The sequence below is a fragment of the Nilaparvata lugens genome, chromosome 1, assembly GCF_014356525.2.
Source record: "Nilaparvata lugens isolate BPH chromosome 1, ASM1435652v1, whole genome shotgun sequence".
In the NCBI taxonomy this organism is placed as follows: domain Eukaryota; kingdom Metazoa; phylum Arthropoda; class Insecta; order Hemiptera; family Delphacidae; genus Nilaparvata; species Nilaparvata lugens.
In genome coordinates, this window is record NC_052504.1 from 63,666,606 (window position 1) to 63,685,404 (window position 18,799).

Below are 18,799 nucleotides of genomic sequence, written 5' to 3' on the forward strand. Positions count from 1 at the left end.
TCAAATGAACACTGGAATTCATTGAAGAAAAAAGCGTATCTGGAATAATATTTTTTTGTAAAATTAGCTCTACAAACCTTACCCTGATGATCACTGACCAAGGATCTAATGCTAGCGTTTATAATTGTAATTTTTCTTGTGTAGTTGGATATGTTAATAAAAGCAAATTATTCATTCAAAGTTAACCTCTTCCATCTTTAAACATAACTAAATAACCTCGTCAGTACATGAAACGTATAGTTCAATGTTTCATATAGGCCTATATGATTTCTGTAGGCCTATATGATGTTTACCAATGTTTCATTATAGTTATAGTTTAATCATTTGTGTATGATTTCATATAGGCCTATATGATGTTTACCAATCTTTCATTATAGTTATAGTTCATAAATTAAAGGCCTATCTTATTGGTTCAAAAGATATATTGAAGACTTAACATGAAGTCTGCCACTTCAAGGTTCAAGTTGGAAATGTAGATCCACTCACATTGTATGGAAAATATCGAATTACATAAAAACCAAAGGATATTAGCATTTTTCCTAAAGACAATTTTAGCTTATTCCGTCGTTGAGTACTAAAAGCAGCTTTAAAACTGTATAGTACTGTAGTTCTTTGAGGAACACTCTTTATAATGTGTAATTGACCTTACTTTAAGGCCAGGTGTGTGAGAGAAGTATGCCTCTGGACTCTGCGAGTGATAAAGAGCGCCGTGCCCCACCGCACCACACGGAGCTCTGATTGTCAACTTGCCGCAATTAAATTCGTTGCCGCTCCTGTATCTGTATTTCGCTGCCTCATTCATTATCTGCAATAGAAATATCATTTTTTAGTTGTTATTAACATCAACAAATAAATTAACAGTAGTACATACATAGTTCAAAATAACTCAGAAGAATGTGGAACCACACAGTTTCAGAGAAGCACTGTTCAATTACTGTATTCAGTAAAAGCCCTAAAAAGTAATTCAACACAAAGTCATTCATTTACGATGCTACTTTTCATAGTAATAAAAGGATTTGTTTCTGAGGAGTAAAGATTAGTTATTTTATCCAGCAGCTTGGTGAAACACTAGAGAAAATTAATTACAAGTCTATTTCGTTCTGTTGAATGAATTATAGGAGCATTCTTCTATGAGAGACTTTACATTGGAAACTGTTGAAATAGTTGACACAAAATTGATTATTATTGAAAAAAGTAAGTTAGCAACAATAATAAAAACATCTAATATATAATTATCTCACATAATGAACAAACATGCATTCATTAGAAATGTTTAAAATTATAATAAAACTAATAGAAAAACGTATTACAACAAAAATTATTAATACAGAAGTTTAAACGTTGGATTTTGAAAAGTTATCAAGTATGAGAGGAGAGAAATTTGAAGAAATTGATTGATCGTGAAAGTTTTGATGATAAAATAATAAATTGATTTAGTTTAAAATTTATACACATTGAACCCTCCTGAAGACTCTGACATATTTGGAGGATCTGAGAATCCTCAGAATTCACTGTTCAGCCAGAAGCTAGCAAGAATACCTGGTCAAATGCAGGGAACATGTAGTCTGCGAATTGGATTTCAGCTATGGCTGTTGTTCCAGTTACTGCCAAGCCTATCCCGAAACCTGCAATTCCTTGCTCACAAAGAGGTGTATTGAACACTCTTTGTCTGCCATATTTCTCTTGCAGCCCCATTGAACAACGGAATACACCTCCAAATGCAACATCTTCCCCAAATACCACTAAAAAAAAAACATTTGAAAACTATGATAATTAGAGAACAATGGAATGTGAGTGTTGCAATAAAAATAATACCAAAATTATTGTTGTAGGTAGCTTATCACTTATTAGATTCTTATAATTCTTTGAGCAAAATTGCATTTTAAGGAAATTGAGATTTCAATTACTGAACTACATCGCAAAATGCACCGATTTTTGTAGTCAAATTTGTTTGATTTGAATTACTTTCACATTCGAAGTACTGGGGATTAAATTCTTGGTTGGGGTCAAGAGAGATTTCGATACATTAATTATTATTATTTTGTAATTATTGATTTGCTTGCGGTATCTGACTTATAATTGACTAGTAATAACTAACTAATAACTACCATATAACGTATGTTTGTAATAATTATTGTATTGTTTATTTATTTGAATTAGCTACAAAATAGCAAAAAATCATATAATGAAATACTATAAGAGCAATTCTGAAGTAGTAAAAAAGATAAATAATTTATTGTCAGCCAATCAAACAGCACAAAAGAAAGTCAGAATGTTTTATAGGCTAGCCTACATTAAATATAGCATAAAACCAGTCACCGCTCCATATTGAGATCATGTATACCGTAACCCAAAATAAATCAAACTGTTGGTATATTTTCAAATTACATAGTATACTCAGATACACTTCTAGAATTTTTATAAATATCTTCCACTCTTTCGTAGCTTTATTATAGATACTTGAAAGTTCTGGAATGCTTTACCACTTAAAAAAAAAGGTTGAATCGTAAATTGATTTATAAATTCAACGATTATTCGGGCAGCAATGGGAAAATTCAGTGTTAAGTTATTACACAACAATTGACATTTTTACTATTATTACTTTGGTATCATCAGTTTCAAAGATATGATTGGAAATATCCATATTATATAATTTAGACAGAGTGCTCATACCTGAATTAGGGTTTGATTTGAGGGTTTGATCCAAAGCACTGCCGATAGCCTGGAACATATTCATATTGTTTGTTTTTTTTGCACCTGCAATGGAAATACATACTTTGGAACAAAAAGCAAAAGAATACTGAATAAAAAGAAATGAATGAAGGATTGTATACAAACATTCTAAAGAGAGAATATTTCCTATTTTGAGCGATTTCCTGAAGTAATTACTTCACCTCAAAAAGTTGGAAACTGTATCATTTTTAATTAGAATCAACAAATTATTGCCATAATTATTGATATTTTGTGAAAGGTGTTATTCAATTATTTTTAGCGGTACGGTAAATGTAGATTTTCTTGTAAAGCAACTACCTAAGTTTTGGGAATTTTAAAATCTTGTTCCTCTTATTTTGTTTTACGCCCAATTATTCACACATGTGGTGACAGTGGTGTGGCATTGCCTTTTTGTCACTTCCACGCCACTCCTATATAAACATATTATTATGGATCAATGTAAAGAGAAGTAGCGTGCCATTCACGCTATATGTTTGTATAGGATTGGAAAAAGTCAGCGCCACGCAACCGCCACGTCTGTGCCATCGCCACTTCTCAATAATCTGATCTAACTCTAACAGATTATTAAATTAGATTTATTTGTACATTATTTATCTTTTAATTATCTTAGATTAAAATCCCAATATAGTAGGCACTAATTTTAGACTCATTATAGTGGACATCATTACCAAAAATAATTTAAATTTTATTCTTAAAAAAAAATTCAAATAGAAAAATTGGTCTGTACTATTAAATGTTGAAATATCAAGTTATACTGGAGCAATGAATATAATAGTGATGAGATTTTATACTCACCTCTTTTCCATAGGCCTACAAATATTTTGAACTGTGTTGTTCAAAAGCTGAGTAAAATATTCACAGTATTCTCTACTCAAGTGATATATTCAAAGATCGTAGGCCTAATAACATCGTTTTTGCAGAGAACATGCTTTTGAAACACAAAATCGATTAGGAAAATATAGTATAGTCAAAACGTGAGTTCAAGTTTATGAACAGTTCAAATAAATTCAAATTGAGTGAACTATAAGAATAAGAAGCGAATTCACAAATTCCCAAATAATATGAATAACCTAGTTTTTCCAAAGCAACAATGATTCCATAATTTATTATTCCCAACCTAATTTTTATAGAATTATTATTGGGAAAAGCAACAACCTATCAAACTACATGAATATACTAAAACAAGTGAAAAAGAGCATGTCAGGAGAATTGAAAATAAATGTTATTTCTGATAATGAAATGTTTCTCATAGTTGATAATGATTTGATATACTATAGTTAGTATAAAATATCATCCAGAGTGTCGTTGTTTAGTTCTTGTAACTTAAATAGATTCGTCAATTATTGTAATAGCCAGCTACTTTTAACCTTTATGAAAGGCTCTTAACCTCAATGCATTATCATAATTTATTCACAGTTCATGATAATATTATCTTATTAAGGAGTGTGAGAACACAAATTATAGAACACAAGTAGATTATAGAATAAACTCACTATTTTCAGCATTTGAAGATGAAAATACTCTTTGAAAGTTTTCACTTATGGTATATTTGTTAGGCCTTATTGAAGCTTTACGAACCAGAGTTGTTAAACTTTTCATTGTGAAGTTGACTGTAGAATAATAAGTAGGTAGTGATCGAACTAGCACTTTACACTGGTTTAGTGTCCGAGTTCGATTGTATTGTGATAACTGGTGTACTTTGAAAAATTCCCATCACATCGAGTCTTATCACAGTGTTACGACGTCAAACTAGACTGGCTGAGAAAAGTCAACAATAGTTAAGTTGATGATAGTTGATAAATGAATAATCTTTAGACCTTTAGATGCCGAGGGAAAGTTATCTACAAAATTTTATTCGTTTTGTTGGAAAGATGATACTGATTTTATAAGGCGATAGCAGTGAAATACTAATTCCTCCATTTTTGAGTTGTTATATCAGCTTCAAAATAGTTACCGTACCGTACATAACTTGTATAATAAAATCAAAATCAATAAATGAATAATTCTATTCAATTCAACACAAAATACATAAAAGAAATCAAAACACAATCAAAAACAAGTTTCTAATAAAATACAAAAAAGGCTTCATGGTGGGGTGTGCTGAAAAGGAAAATAAAGGAGGAAAAATTCCTAGCCAACTATGGTTTCCCATGTAATAGGCAGGTTGAGGGTATAAAAGTCTACTTCTACCACTTTGAAGACCAAATAGGTTATTGTTTATCATTTCGTTTTCATTTAAGAAAGAAAAAATCAGTGTGACCACAAAGCTAATATCGCTTCCCACTGTGCTTGTACTCTGGAATATCTTTAAAAAGTAAAGTTCTGTAATCGTTTTTTCTACAATTACTAGTACCTTAATATTTTGAAGACAGGGCCGGTTTCATTTAATTATACCATTATCAAGTGTCCAAAACTTCTGTAATTGCTTTAAATTTTTCATAGTATAGTGAAGTGGTAAACTTAAATATTTAACACAGAGATTCAACATGATAAGCAATTGAATAATAAAAAATAAAATTCTATTGCTATTGCATTCGGACTAATATTAGTAATGAATCATAGTCAATTTGGATTGGTGATAGGAGAACACCTAAATGGATTAAGAGAAGAATAAGCAAATTTAATCACTAGTTGAGAAATTATATAGGCCTATCTATGATTAAAAATGTCTGATTGACACTTTCACAAGAATGCAAAAATGATAAATTTTGAAGATTACAAGTATTGTTAATAAATACATACTTCTCACCCTATTAGCTTATAGAAGGGATGTCTATGTAAATCATAAATGGTTACACACTAAATTTCCAAACAAGTCTAAATAAATAGAATATTTCATTAATAAAGGCTATTTAAGAGTTGAGGTTGAATAAAATCAATATGTTATTGTACAAAATCGTTCATTAGAATCATTCAACAAATCAATAATTCCTTATTACTAAAAGTCAACATTTCCTCACTGTTACATTAAGATTAGCGCAATTTTAAGAATGATTTGATAAGTATCTATAATGGAATTCACGTTTTGAATGCATCTGATAAACATTGGTTTCCTATGAAAATCCACAGACTTTACAATCTTTAATTTAAAATGTAAAATAGACCTAGGAGAATTTAAAATTATTGGAATTTTAAATTCAAAATTTAAAGCAGTATTGAAAACTGTTCAAAAGATTCAAAGGTATTTAATAGTGTTCTTTGTTTTAAATGTTATTTTAAAAAAAATGCAGTTTAAAGGTACAAATTTGTAGCCTAGCTATTGTGAGTTTCTCTTAAAATAGTAAACGCAACATTGGAGATGGAATGAGAATAAATGTGAATCAGCCAGAGAATAAAAATAACAATAAATGACATGTATTGATATTTGTTGTTTAATTTTGATCAGTGTTCAAGACTGATTTCAACTGCTTGCTTTCAACACTGATTTCATACTCTTCCTTAGATATGGCATCACTTTATTATTGTATTATGAAATATTTTTTTGTAACATTGAAAATGCTTGAATAATATTGCTTTACTGAACAAATAATTTCGCATTTATATGTATAAGTAATTTTGTTTATGCATAAGACATATAACTTGGAAAAATATAAAAACACAGAAGAAAAATTATTACTAATCAATTATATTTTAGAGAGCTACAATATAAATTATTCATATAAATACTGATCATGAATAAAGAATCTAAAGAAGCTTCTCACAACAGCTTTCTTTTCAACAGTGAATTATCATGCTTTTATTTTACAAAAGTAGTAAAAGTACCCGAAGAATGTTCTCTAAAAATGTTAAATATTAAAGATTAAATAGAAGAAATGATGATTGTCAGGACCACCTATTCATTAAAACATTTTTGAAAAATTATTTTCAGTTGTTACACCATTGTTACACAATCCACCAAAGTACCTGGCCATGAAAGGGGAAATAAAAAAGAACCTTAAGAGACAAACAACGGATCTGATATATAGATTCTAGTTCATTAATAATTCGATGGGCTACAGTTCAATAGGGCTAAAACTCAAAAATAGTGTATTTTCAGTTATTCACAAATTCTTGTTCAGAATTCGATTCTCTTCCACAGAGAATTCTCTTCCTTTCTTTCATTTTACTTTGTGTCTCTTCATAGTTCAATACAGACACAACTCAAAATCTGTCTCTGTAAATAGAGACATCAAATAAGAAAGCTTCATGGAATCTTTCAACATTCTTCTAACAGATTATTCAATATAGCAGCATATCTAATAGTGCTGCGTTGGATAATATCGCTCACTTATTTCAAAATCGAAAACCGTCATATCTTAAAAATAGTCAAAATCGAGTTAAGACCATTTCTGGACTCTCTAGAAGCAGTAGTTTATTGGAAAAATACAATCATAACTCTAACTCAATAAGACGCGGCTGGAGGGCAGAGGTGTCTTTTTCGCATTTTTCAATGTTGCTCCATGTTGTAACTCTATTAGTTATTATTTTAATTTTCCTCCAATTTTTCAAAGCCTTCACAGTTTGAAAAAATACGAATTAATTAAAATATTCTCGACTATTTTTTAAATACGGCTCCAAAAAGTTTTTCAAGTGCTATAGGCTAGTGAAAAACTTCCCATTCTGAATCATTAATATCAAGCTGAATTTCAGTGAAAAACGTCATTTTTGTAACATTTTATTTTGTGAGTTCTAATGTTTCAAGTGTTCTAATCAAATTTGATTACATACATTTATTTTAGTATGCTGGTCACAATTTTTGAATTAATATAAAAGACATTTGGGCCCATAGATTATGCTGGAAACTTGAAACTCTACAGTTATAACAAAAGACATATGTAAAAGAAATACCTCCAGGTCTGAATGATTCTAATAATATATACATATATAAAAAAAAACAAAACAAAATGGAACAAAAATTGTGCATTTTCTTTGAAGCAATTTTATTTGCAAAACCATTATTTTCAAATCAATTCTTGTTTTTTCAATGCGTTATTAAGAAAAAAAAATGAAAGAAATTTAAGCCTACATTAAATTTTATCAACTATACTAGTAGTTCTGTGAACAGTAGACCTCACGCAGTATTCTCATCCACAAGTACCTGATTGAAACTATAAACCTTATGGAATACAGCATAGACTGGCTTCTCCACACATCTATGTAATCACTTGTCACCTGATTTATGATGAATAATTCTATAGTCTGATTTTTACTCTAATATTGGCGTATGGAGGAGGCTCCTTTTTCCTTTTATATTATCCTTGAAATGCAAAATTTCCAAAAACCTTATATATACGTCGACGCGCAATTAAAAAAGGAACATACCTGTCAAATTTCATGAAAATCTATTACCGCGTTTCGCCGTAAATGCGCAACATATAAACATTTAAACATTAAGAGAAATCCAAACCGTCGACTTGAATCTTAGACCTCACTTCGCTCCGTCAATAGCAACTATAGCCTAAATTAAATTTTACTAACTGATTAACAGATAACTATCAACCATTGATTATCCACATAATTTTGGTTATACAAAACTTTCTTGGTTGAAAGGAGTTTTCACAGTATATCTATTCCATTTATTTGACAAACAACCGGCATGAAACTCTACCAAAACTGAAAATGATAAATAATATTCCTTTTATTAGCCTATAAGGGATTAAGTCATGTGCATGAAATAGTTATTTGTGTAAATAGTGTGCAAAGTGAGACTTTGCTGCAACAAAAAAAAACGTTTACTTTCTTGAGTAAACATTGAATGTAAAAAAGTGATTAATTAGGGATAAAAATTTCCTATTCATCAAATGTTTGTCTGTGAAATTTTGTAGTATTTTTTTTTTTGCTCATGATGAAGGTTGCAATCATTTCACACCAAAATTCTCATAAGTTGATGTGAATAATCATAGTTGTGATATTTAAAATTTATCTCAGACTCAATTATCTTGATATCTCATCTACAGGAAAGTCACCATTCTCAATGTAAAAAATGAGTATAGGCAATACCTACTATTACTAAGTAATAGTAGCTATACCAATACCTACTATTACTAAGTAATAGTAGGTATTGGTATAGGTCATCAACATCAAAAAGGCCTACAATATTTCAGTCAGAGGTTTATTCATAAGCTTATTAATATACAAAAACAGAATGATTATTAATTTTCACATTCTATTAATTTAAATATTCAACCTAAAATTTTTTACCTGAATTAAATTGGAAATAAAATTGATTAAAAATCAATCAATTTTATTCAAATAATAAATCAATTAATATAATATAATTATTAGATATTCATATGTATATAAAAGCGAAATGGCACTCACTCACTGACTGACTGACTCACTCACTCACTCACTCGCAGAACTAAAAATCTACCTGACCAAAAACGTTCAAATTTGGTATGTATGTTCAGTTGGCCCTTTAGAGGAGCACTAAGAACGGATTTGGAAAATTTTTAACTCTATAAACCTAGCTCCGCAGTGCAGGCTGGTTGCTTGGCTGAATCGGACTAGGCGCTGAGACAGCAAATAATAGCAGCATTGGTGGGAATGCGAGCGGCCGCAGTAAACCTAGCTCCGCAGTGCAGGCTGGTTGCTTGGCTGAATCGGACTAGGCGCTGAGACAGCAAATAATAGCAGCGTTGGTGGGAATGCGAGCGGCCGCAGTAACATCTTCCACCCAGCAATGGTCGGCTTAGTTCCGCCTAGCGGACAGACGAAAGAACAAACCAGTCGGTTATTTGATCACTCCAGCCAGGCTCAGCCAAGCAGCCGAGACAATAGAACAATGGAGTGGCGGTCTTATTCTCGTTCATCAGCAGTTTTCTTTCTCACGATTATTTTGATTTTTGTGTGTCAATAATAACTCGAGTCACCAGTAAAAAGTTCCCAGAAACGTGGTGTACTACCATATTAATGACTTTTCTTGATGATTTTTAATTATTTAAAAACATTGTTGACATTCTGAGCCTTTAGGCTAAACTTGGGGTCGCTGAGAACGAATCTGCAATCAGAATTTCTCTATCACGAAAAATAACGAAAAAAATCGAGCTGTTGAGCTTCTGGCAACCGTTAACAGTCATCCTGCAATGCGGCCGAAACACTTCCAAGCCAGACACCCATCTCGAATGACAACAACGCCAAGCTGTAAGAAACCATCCTGCACTGCGGCGCTAGGTTTAGATCTTCCACCCAGCAATGGTCGGCGTAGTTCCGCCTAGCGGACAGACGAAAGATCAAACCAGTCGGTTATTTGATCCCTCCAGCCAGGCTCAGCCAAGCAGCCGAGACAATAGAACAATGGAGTGGCGGTCTTATTCGCGTTCATCAGCAGTTTTCTTTCTCACGATTATTTTGATTTTTGTGTGTCAATAATAACTTCAGCCACCAGTAAAAAGTTACCAGAAATGTGGTGTACTACCATATTAATGACTTTTCATGATGATTTTTAATTATTTAAAAACATTGTTGACATTCTTACAACATTCAAACAACATTAACTTAACCAACTTCTATCGTCGGTATAGGAATACACTCACAGCTTTAATTCATGAAACAAAGGACCAATACTATAGAGAGAAATTGTATGAAGCTGGAAAGGATAATAAAAAAATGTGGAAAGTAATCAAAGATGCTACTGACTCTAAATCAAAAACAAAAATGAAATTGAATGCTATTAAAATAGATGATAGGATTTTCAATCTGAGGGAAAATCCAGAAACTGTGCTCAACCACATGAATAACTTTTTCACAAATGTAGGTGAAGAAATGGCGGAGACAATAATAGATTCCTTAAGAAAACCACTAGACCAAATCATATCCCATATAAACCTGTTACAAGAACTCTACACTCCATCTACTTTCACCCAGTAACTGAAGATGAGCTTCTTGAAGCTATAGTAGTTTGCGAAATGACAGTGCTCCAGGACTTGATGGAATCAATAATAGAACATTGAAGTCGATAAAAAATGTAATTGTAAAACCATTAATTCACATATTTAATTTAAGTCTGTCAAAAGGAATTTTTCCAAAAGCTATGAAAGAGACATGTGTTAGACCATTACATAAAGGAGGCGACAAAACAAATGCCACCAATTACAGGCCTATTTCACTTATAAGCAATATTTCTAAGATTTTGGAAAAACTGGTAAAGAAACGTCTTGTGAATTACATGGAAAAAACAACTTACTATCTAGGAATCATTTGGTTTTCGTGAGGGGAGGAGTACAGAAGATGCGGTATTAGAATTGTCAATTTTGTCACAGATAAGCTAGAAAATAACAAAAAATGTGCAGCAGTGTTCCTGGACCTAGCAAAAGCTTTTGACACTGTTAATCACAGTTTGCTGCTGAAGAAATTAGAAGCCATGGGAATTAGAGGAGTTCCTCTAGCATGGTTTAGATCATACCTCTGTGACCGGCGTCAAAAAGTCAAAGTTGAAGAACATCTCAGTTCAGAGGGAACGATGAAGTTTGGGATTCCCCAAGGAACAGTTCTTGGGCCAATTCTGTATTTGGCATATGCAAATGAGCTATGTTCAATTAAGATAAGAGGAAGAGTAATAGCTTTTGCTGATGATACGTGTATACTATTTGAAGGAAACACCTGGGAGGAAGTTTTTAATCTGGCACAGGAAGAATTGATCAAAGTCGATAAATGGTTAAGAGAAAATTTGCTTACAGTAAATGCAACAAAAACGAAATTTTTAGCCTTTTCTCTGACAGAACGGACGAGACCACCGGATTCTTCAATAATCCTGCATCACTGTGGAAGCACCAACAACCCGTGTGATTGCCCTTCAATTCAACAAGTCAATGAAATAAAATATTTAGGAACAATAGTGGACAACAAATTCAAATGGGACAAGCACATTAATCTATCAATTACCCGATCAGGAAGCTTCTCTACAAATTCTATCAACTCCGTAAAATCCTCAACTATGAGACATTAAAAACTGTTTATTTTTCTTTAGTGCAATCAATTTTAAGATACGTCATAATTATCTGGGGAGCTACGAATTTTACACATGTTGAACCTCTCTATAAACTTCAAAAACGAATACTAAAAATAATAGGCTTCAAGGAGAATCAATTCCCCACGAACATTCTTTTCAAGGACAGTAAAGTACTGAGTGTAAGACAACTCTACATCCAGGCTATCATCACGCGAATGAGGAGAAACAACGAACACATAAGACTGGCAGATCATAACCATCAAACAAGGCAGAGAAACACGTATTCAATAGTACCAAGGATGAACACTACATTTGGGCAAAGAAACTACACATATTTGGGACCAAAATTTATAATTCAATACCAGTTACATTAGGGAAGAATTCAATAGACACAGGTTCAAGAAAAGTTTATTTTCCTGGTTGGTTGATATTGGAGTGGAAAATTGTGAAAATTTAGTTAGACTGTAAATATTGAAACTATTTATTCTTCATTCCACTCTTTACTGTTTTTCATTTTTCTAAAAATAACCTTTCTTATTATTATCCTTAATAGAACATTAATATTTATTTACTAATTCCATAATTTTGTTTGTTTGTATTATACATTTTTACTAATTTTATTATAAAAAACTTTAATCCCATATCAGTGAATGAAGTTTGTAAATAGTAATTATTACACGCAATAAGCAACTAATTACTTATACCCCAACACATATAATATATAGTGGGGTGTATATTTATTCATTGAAATTATCATTTATTCATTGTTGAAACACCGCTGATTTATGTAGTTATATTACAATACTATATTATCAATATTCTAATGTTGCATTCAATCTTCATTGTAATTAATAAGTTTTCATAATATGTGAAATTTGCTGCATAATTGGCTGTTGTACTGTAATTTATTGTAGATTCGTGTATGAACCAGAATGTATTGTGACTTACTTGAATAAATAAATAAATTTGAAAATTCTGAGCCTTAAGGCTAAACTTGGGGTCGCTGAGAACGAATCTGCAATCAGAATTTCTCTATCACGAAAAATAACGAAAAAAATCCAGCTGTTGATCTTCCGGCAACCGTTTAACAGTCATCCTGCAATGTGGCCGAAAACACTTCCAAGCCAGACACCCATCTCGAATGACAACAACGCCAAGCTGTAAGAAACCATCCTGCACTGCGGCGCTAGGTTAAGAGTGGTTTTTAAGGGTTTAAAGTTCGTCTTTTAGCAAGTATATTCTTCTTATTCCAATCTCTTAATTATAAAATTGAAATGTCCATACCATATATGTTAATATAGAACTTCTGAGTAGATTTTTGCCCACACCTGTCTCTATCAGAGTTCCCAGTGTCGCTCTGGGCCGGCTAAACTCAGTCGGCGACTGGGGAGGGCCGCGGCAGGGGACGGGAGTCTCGGTGGGGCGTCCGTCAACCACCCTCGCTCGGGTTGGGGGTTGAAACAGGGCTTTGAGTGCTTTGGAGGAATGTTTCCCTCTTTTAGGAAAGAGGGGCCGTGCTTTCGCACTGCCAAACAGGGTTGGTCGCGGAAAGAAGGGAACAGGAACCTTGCAGTGTTAGTCGTGAGAAAGGGCTTCGTGTCGGGACTAAGTCCTAGTCCTCGGGCACCGGGTGTCTTCCCGGGGTCCGGGTTGGTTGCGGGGCCCTGGTAAAGGCTTTCCCTGGCCTTCCCAGAGGTCCTCTTGTGATCCCGCACTAGACGAGTGCGCTGCGGCGGCCAGTACTCTAGACTTTCCTAAGTCCTACTGGCCGGGCACTAGCTGTCCTCCCGGGGTCCGGATCGGCCGCGGAGTTGCGGGAAAGGCTTTTCCTGGCCTCCCTAGACGTCCTCTTGCGATCCCGCACTGGACCAGTGCGCTGCGGCGGCCAGCACTCTGGACTTTCCTAAGTCCTACTGGCCGGGCACTAGCTGTCCTCCTGGGGTCCGGATCGTCCGCGGAGTTGCGGGAAAGGCTTTTCCTGGCCTTCCCAGAGGTCCTCTTGTGATCCCGCACTAGACGAGTGCGCTGCGGCGGCCAGCACTCTGGACTTTCCTAAGTCCTACTGGCCGGGCACTAGCTGTCCTCCTGGGGTCCGGATCGTCTGCGGAGTTGCGGGAAAGGTTTTTCCTGGCCTCCCTGGACGTCCTCTTGCGATCCCGCACTGGACCAGTGCGCTGCGGCGGCCAGCACTCTGGACTTTCCTAAGCCCTACTGGCCGGGCACTAGCTGTCCTCCTGGAGTCCGGATCGTCCGCGGAGTTGCGGGAAAGGCTTTTCCTGGCCTTCCTAGACGTCCTCTTGCGATCCCGCACTGGACCAGTGCGCTGCGGCGGCCAGCACTCTGGACTCTCCTAAGTCCTACTGGCCGGGCACCAGCTGTCCTCCTGGGGTCCGGATCGTCCGCGGAGTTGCGGGAAAGGCTTTTCCTGGCCTTCCTAGACGTCCTCCTGCGATCCCGCACTGGACCAGTGCGCTGCGGCGGCCAGCACTCTGGACTTTCCTAAGTCCTACTGGCCGGGCACTAGCTGTCCTCCTGGGGTCCGGATCGGCCGCGGAGTTGCGGGAAAGGCTTTTCCTGGCCTTCCTAGACGTCCTCCTGCGATCCCGCACTGGACTACTGCGCTGCGGCGGCCAGCACTCTGGACTTTCCTAAGTCCTACTGGCCGGGCACTAGCTGTCCTCCTGGGGTCCGGATCGTCCGCGGAGTTGCGGGAAAGGCTTTTCCTGGCCTTCCTAGACGTCCTCTTGCGATCCCGCACTGGACTACTGCGCTGCGGCGGCCAGCACTCTGGACTTTCCTAAGTCCTACTGGCCGGGCACTAGCTGTCCTCCTGGGGTCCGGATCGTCCGCGGAGTTGCGGAAAGGCTTTTCCTGGCCTTCCTAGACGTCCTCTTGCGATCCCGCACTGGACCAGCGCGCTGCGGCGGCCAGCACTCTGGACTTTCCTAAGTCCTACTGGCCGGGCACTAGCTGTCCTCCTGGGGTTCGGATCGTCCGCGGAGTTGCGGGAAAGGTCTTTCCTGACCTTCCTGGATGTCCTATCTCGCCTCGATGCCCCATTGGTGGCCTACCAATGGGGAGTCAGGTTTCGACCAAACCTGACGTGTTGTCGTTGGTCGAAACTGGCAACCTGTCGTCCAAACAGGTTAAGTGTCGTTTAACACTCGCCCAAACGAGTGTAGAGCAGTGGAGTTCACTGTGTGAGAGGCTAATCAACTTTAGCCTCGACACAACTCCCGGTCGCTGAAGAAATCGGAGTTCACGTAGTACGGGTGTACTGTGACGTTGCTAGCTGCTCGCTGCTTCCTTCTCACCTCTCTCGACCGCTCGACTTGGCTCTCCGAACTCGACTGCCTCTTGCTGGCCTTTCTCGAGCCTCCCTCAGTGACCGAGAGGGAGGGGAGAGAGGATGCGCAGCAACGCTGAGCGGTAGGCCAGTGGCTGGCTTGAACGTTGACCCCTCAGATTCTATGAAAGATAGCCGAGCGTCGAATAAATGAGCCCTAAATTCAATGCCTTTCTCTAGTTACGATATACATCGTGACACACTGTTCCTACTAAGGGAAGGGGGGGGAAAAGAGAGGGGGAGGAGAGGGGGGGGTGAGGATGGAAGGGGTAAACGGCAGACAGAAGGTCCCAAATGCCTGAGTACATTCTGCCGCCTCTCCGCCAGTCAACATAGACCGAACATAAACTGGGCGCCAGGTTGGTTCCTCGCCAACCGGTGGTGATGCGTCGGCACCATCCGAAGAAATGAGCAAGCTACCCGGCCAGATCCTAGGCCTAGCTTCAGAGAAGATCTTGAAGATCTGCGCCGTGCTTTCGCACTGCGTTGAGACGCCGTGTTCGCACACTGCAAGAGACCGCCGTGTTTGCACACTGCAAGAGGCCGCCGTGCTTCCGCACTGCGATGGGGGATGCTGTGCTTTCGCACTGCAAGAAACGCCGTGCTTTCGCACTGCAAAGGACCGCCGTGCTTCCGCACTGCAATGGGGGACGCCGTGTTTGCACACTGCAAGAGGCCGCCGTGCTTCCGCACTGCGATGGGGGACGCCGTGCTTTCGCACTGCAAGAAACGCCGTGCTTTCGCACTGCAAAGGACCGCCGTGCTTCCGCACTGCAATGGGGGACGCCGTGTTTGCACACTACAAGAGGCCGCCGTGCTTCCGCACTGCGATGGGGGACGCCGTGCTTTCGCACTGCAAGAAACGCCGTGCTTTCGCACTGCAAAGACCGCCGTGCTTCCGCACTGCAATGGGGGACGCCGTGTTTGCACACTGCAAGAGGCCGCCGTGCTACCGCACTGCGATGGGGGACGCCGTGCTTTCGCACTGCAAGAAACGCCGTGCTTTCGCACTGCAAAAATAAGGACGCGGTGCTTTCGCACTGCAAAAGGAATGCCGTGCTTTCGCACTGCCCGGGGCGCCGTGCTTCCGCACTGCCAGGAACACCATGCTTTCGCATCGTGAAAAGGACGCCGTGCTCCCGCACTGCAGAGTTGCCGTGTTTCCACACTGCCGAGGACGCCATGCTTCCGCACTGCAGATGAGAGCGCCTAGCTCTCGCACTGCCAGGAAGGGCGGGTAACACAAAAAAAACGAGGTGAACACACCTCAGACAGGTTCTGAGAACCTAAGTAGCATTGCAAGGGAAACGCCGTGCTTCCGCACTGCAAAGAGTCGCCGTGCTCTCGCACTGCAAAAATAAGGACGCGGTGCTTTCGCACTGCCGAGTCGCCGTGCTTCCGCACTGCCCAGGACGCCGTGCTTCCGCACTGCAGGTGAGAGCGCCGTGCTTTCGCACTGCCGGGGAGTGCCGTGTCACACTTGCAGGACACTGCCGGGAAGTGTCGTGCTTCGCACTGTACATAAATGGACGCCGTGCTTTCGCACTGCCGAGTTGCCGTGTTTTCACACTGCAGAAGGACGCCGTGCTGTCGCACTGCAGGTAAGAGTCGCAGTGCTCTCGCACTGCCAGGAGGGACAACACAGGGTACACAAAACACACAAAAAACACAGAAACACAAAAACACAGAAACACACAAACACAGAAACAAATCGCCGGGCTTTCGCCCTGCGGGCCGTGCTTGCGCACTGCGTGCCGTGTTTTCACACTGCCGTGGTGTTCCCACACCGCGAAGGTGTGCGTCCGCGTAATGACAATCCAGACACTTACTGACCGATGTGTCATGCTTGCGCACGACGTTCGGACGAGCTTGCAATCTGGCTGCCGTGTTCCCACACTGCCTTGGTCAAGCTCGCGCACTACCTTTGCCGGGCTTTCGCCCTGCGGGCCGGGCTTTCGCCCTGCATGCCGTGCTTGCGCACTGCGATGGGGGACGCCGTGCTTTCGCACTGCAAGAAGCGCCGTGCTTTCGCACTGCAAAAAAAAGGACGCGGTGCTTTCGCACTGCCAAAGGAATGCCGTGCTTTCGCACTGCCCGGAGCACCGTGCTTCCGCACTGCCAGGAACGCTATGCTTCCGCATCGCGAAAAGGACGCCGTGCTCCCGCACTGCAGAGTTGCCGTGTTTCCACACTGCCGGGGACGCCGTGCTTCTGCACTGCAGATGAGAGTCGCGGTGCTCTCGCACTGCCAGGAAGGGCGGGTAACACAAAAAAAAAACGAGGTGAACAACACCTCAGAATGGTTCTGAGAACCTAAATAACATTGCAAGGGAAACGCCGTGCTTCCGCACTGCAATGAGTCACCGTGCTCTCGCACTGCAAAAATAAGGACGCGGTGCTTGCGCACTGCAAAAGGAACGCCGTGCTTTCGCACTGCCCGGGGCGCCGTGCTTCCGCACTGCCAGGAACGCTATGCTTTCGCATTGCGAAAAAGGACGCCGTGCTCCCGCACTGCAGAGTTGCCGTGCTTCCACACTGCCGAGGACGCCGTGCTTCCGCACTGCAGATGAGAATCGCGGTGCTCTCGCACTGCCAGGAGGGGCGGGTAACACAAAAAATGAGGTGAACAACACCTCAGACAGGTTCTGGGAACCCAAATAACATTGCAAGGGAAACGCCGTGCTTCCGCACTGCAATGAGTCGCCGTGCTCTCGCACTGCAAAAATAAGGACGCGGTGCTTGCGCACTGCAAAAGGAACGCCGTGCTTTCGCACTGCCCGGGGCGCCGTGCTTCCGCACTGCCAGGAACGCTATGCTTTCGCATCGCGAAAAGGACGCCGTGCTCCCGCACTGCAGAGTTGCCGTGTTTCCACACTGCCGAGGACGCCGTGCTTCCGCACTGCAGATGAGAATCGCGGTGCTCTCGCACTGCCAGGAGGGGCGGGTGACACAAAAAAACGAGGTGAACAACACCTCAGACAGGTTCTGGGAACCCAATAACATTGCAAGGGAACGCCGTGCTTCCGCACTGCAATGAGTCGCCGTGCTCTCGCACTGCAAAAATAAGGACGCGTGCTTGCGCACTGCAAAAGGAACGCCTTGCTTTCGCACTGCCCGGGGCGCCGTGCTTCCGCACTGCCAGGAACGCTATGCTTTCGCATCGCGAAAAAGGACGCCGTGCTCCCGCACTGCAGAGTTGCCGTGTTTCCACACTGCCGGGGACGCCGTGCTTCTGCACTGCAGATGAGAGTCGCGGTGCTCTCGCACTGCCAGGAAGGGCGGGTAACACAAAAAAAAAACGAGGTGAACAACACCTCAGAATGGTTCTGAGAACCTAAATAACATTGCAAGGGAAACGCCGTGCTTCCGCACTGCAATGAGTCACCGTGCTCTCGCACTGCAAAAATAAGGACGCGGTGCTTGCGCACTGCAAAAGGAACGCCGTGCTTTCGCACTGCCGGGGCGCCGTGCTTCCGCACTGCCAGGAACGCTATGCTTTCGCATTGCGAAAAAGGACGCCGTGCTCCCGCACTGCAGAGTTGCCGTGTTTCCACACTGCCGAGGACGCCGTGCTTCCGCACTGCAGATGAGAATCGCGGTGCTCTCGCACTGCCAGGAGGGGCGGGTAACACAAAAAATGAGGTGAACAACACCTCAGACAGGTTCTGGAACCCAAATAACATTGCAAGGGAAACGCCGTGCTTCCGCACTGCAATGAGTCGCCGTGCTCTCGCACTGCAAAAATAAGGACGCGTGCTTGCGCACTGCAAAAGGAACGCCGTGCTTTCGCA

At 40.3% G+C, this 18,799-nt stretch overlaps 1 protein-coding gene across 1 annotated transcript; it reads right to left on the minus strand.

Annotated features, from left to right (window-relative positions):
* Positions 1-252: 252 nt before the first annotated feature.
* Positions 253-4,482, minus strand: LOC120353873 (2-oxoisovalerate dehydrogenase subunit beta, mitochondrial-like). The gene is made up of 4 exons (XM_039439231.1): positions 4,227-4,482; positions 2,674-2,757; positions 1,540-1,742; positions 253-805 (listed from the first exon to the last, which is right to left on the minus strand). Exons 1-4 carry the CDS (start codon positions 4,330-4,332, stop codon positions 587-589), a joined length of 612 nt encoding a protein of 203 aa, XP_039295165.1. The 5' UTR covers positions 4,333-4,482; the 3' UTR covers positions 253-586.
* Positions 4,483-18,799: the final 14,317 nt, after the last annotated feature.

Excerpts from the sequence above, each read along its gene's own strand:
- LOC120353873 (XM_039439231.1), bottom strand. The coding sequence starts at position 4,332 with ATGAAAAGTTTAACAACTCTGGTTCGTAAAGCTTCAATAAGGCCTAAC. Across the intron at positions 2,758-4,226 it reads ATCTTCAAATGCTGAAAATA|GTGCAAAAAAAACAAACAAT; the intron begins GTGAGTTTATTC and ends TTTCCATTGCAG. Across the intron at positions 806-1,539 it reads TGTTCCCTGCATTTGACCAG|ATAATGAATGAGGCAGCGAA; the intron begins GTATTCTTGCTA and ends TTTCTATTGCAG.